At 31.5% G+C, this 2,356-nt stretch overlaps 1 protein-coding gene across 1 annotated transcript; it reads right to left on the reverse strand.

The window, feature by feature from the left end:
- Positions 1–498: 498 nt before the first annotated feature.
- On the reverse strand, positions 499–1,986 carry LOC110735014 (zinc finger protein ZAT12-like). The gene has a single exon (XM_021915135.1). It carries the CDS (start codon positions 1,586–1,588, stop codon positions 1,019–1,021), a length of 570 nt encoding a protein of 189 aa, XP_021770827.1. The 5' UTR covers positions 1,589–1,986; the 3' UTR covers positions 499–1,018.
- Between the last annotated feature and the right edge of the window lie 370 nt (positions 1,987–2,356).

The following is a 2,356-nucleotide window of genomic DNA, read 5'->3' on the forward strand; positions in this document are numbered from 1 at the left end:
ACTTGGTAATCGGACTTGTAAATTAGCCGATTGTCTTATAACTACACTTCGTATTATTGTTTTATATCTTAATTACAGTTTATGTTTCGTCAGCAATATCGTAAGGGATGGTTAGTTTCGTCAGTATCATCGTCATGGTAGTTGGTATATAAGTCAAACTTCTAGTTGTCCACTGTATTCCATGCTACAAACTTGGTCTTCAAATAGGATAAACACGAGCTTTCTGAAGAAATAATTTTCGTCGGTTTCAACTTCAATTGACAAAATATCTTTTCATCAACCACAAATTATTTAGAAATGTCTCAATACCCATAATTAACCTATATTAATACACATCAAATAACAGGATAACATGCCAAATATTATAGATAGACTACCTCTAATTTGTATTATATGTAATTTTGGAATTTTTTATATCTCACAGATATTACACCAAATTTGCATATAATACGAACCGGAGGTAGTAGATTACTTTTAAGAAAATATAGATATACATTTTAATTATATGTATATATAGCTCAATTACATTGGTTAGAGCTTTTCTCCCAATTTCCGAGATCCAGAGATCTACATATTCTCATTATCCGTGCAAATGAGCATGCCATATGCATTCAGACAATCTAATATCATCTATTTTCTCTGTTCTATTAACAATGCATCAAAGTAAAGAAAATATAAAATTGCCCGTGATCATAAGCATAAAGCCATAAACTAAAAAATAAAAATAAATGTTAACAAGTAAGGATGTATTGGATATGTACATTGTAAACAATAATATCTTGATAATCAAATCAGTTTTTTGAAAATGTGTATAATTCAATATTTATGAGACTTTCTTAAAAGACAAGGATGCAATATTAAAAGAACAAAGAAGATGTATTAATTTAGATCAAGTACATAGTATAGCACTATATACACATATATAACAAATTAATGAAAGAATATTAAACTACTTTACAAAGATAAAACGAATGTCAACCTAAGATATTCAAAAGTAAAAAAATAAAAAATAAAAAAATCAACAAACAACAGGAACAAACGTTCCAAACTCTAACAAACCATTCTCCAATGGAGTCAAATTCAAATCTAAGCAAATAACTCTTCTCTGATCATGATCCTCACTACTACTCTTGCTCTTGCTCACACCAGATAACTCCAAAACATCGTGTGATGAAGAACCATTAAGCGAAAGCGAAAGCGAAAGCGTAGGAGAGTCTTTAAAAGTAAGTTGATGTTGTGATCTAGCAAGGGCAGCTCTATGACGTCTCATGTGACCTCCCAACGCTTGTCCAATGGGAAATTCCAACCCACATATTGAGCATTCATGTATTTTCGCCTTTCTTACGTCGCTTTGATGTTGTTCACCTTCATTATTTAGTAGCCTAGGTTTCTTGTGGCTAGCCCGGTGTCCACCCAATGCTTGGAAGGACGGGAATTGCCGGTTACACGTCTTGCACTCGTAAATCCGGCCACCGGTACTCGGCTCGAGTGAGACCGTGTTCTGAGGTCGGGATAGGAGGATTAAGTAGTTAGCCATTGCTATGGTCCTCTCTAGCTCTATCTCTTCTCTACTTCTCTTAATAGCCATTTTTGTGATTATGTGAATGTATTTGTTTTTGGGGTGATAACTTTTTTTTTTTTTTTTTTTGGGGATGTTATTTTTATGGGTATGATTTATGATGTAAGTTGAGACACGTTAAAAGAGTATTTATAAAGGAATTTTGAGGTCGGCTTGTTTTTAGTTTGACTTTTCATTGATTGGGCAGCTTTGACTTGTTTGAATAATGGAAAAAGTAATTAATTGGATTAGATTAGACAACATACGTTACTTGGAGTAGTTTAAAGTTAGGTAAAGTAACAAACGTGTGCTTCAAAATTTTCAAACATCGCAAATTGCATTCTTATTCAAGTTTGACACATGTTCACTTCTTAATTTAAGTGCATGTATGTATTATTCTATGGACATTTTGTCACATGGTTTTAATATTTTCTGTAATTAATTTACAGTTTCTTAAGTAATCATCAAACAATTTACTTCGTCCATCTATAAGACCTTGTTTATCATGGGTACGAGTAGTTAGAAGAGTAACTGTGTTAACGGATGAATCTTAAGATTTAATTTTTGAGTATTTTTGACACTATATTAAAGTGCCAGATCAATTCAACTCATAGTTAACCTTATGATAGAAATTTAAGATCAGTTTTGTAATACTCTATCATTAAACTTGAATGAATAAAGACAACGAAAATAATTAATTGGTAAGTTTTAAGGGAAGTGAGAAAATATACTCTGTAGTAAGATAATAAGATACATCGATTAAAAGTGAATAAAAAAATGATTTAGTATATTATTGGA

Source organism: Chenopodium quinoa, unplaced genomic scaffold (genome assembly GCF_001683475.1).
Source record: "Chenopodium quinoa cultivar QQ74 unplaced genomic scaffold, ASM168347v1, whole genome shotgun sequence".
Taxonomy (NCBI): Eukaryota; Viridiplantae; Streptophyta; class Magnoliopsida; order Caryophyllales; family Amaranthaceae; genus Chenopodium; species Chenopodium quinoa.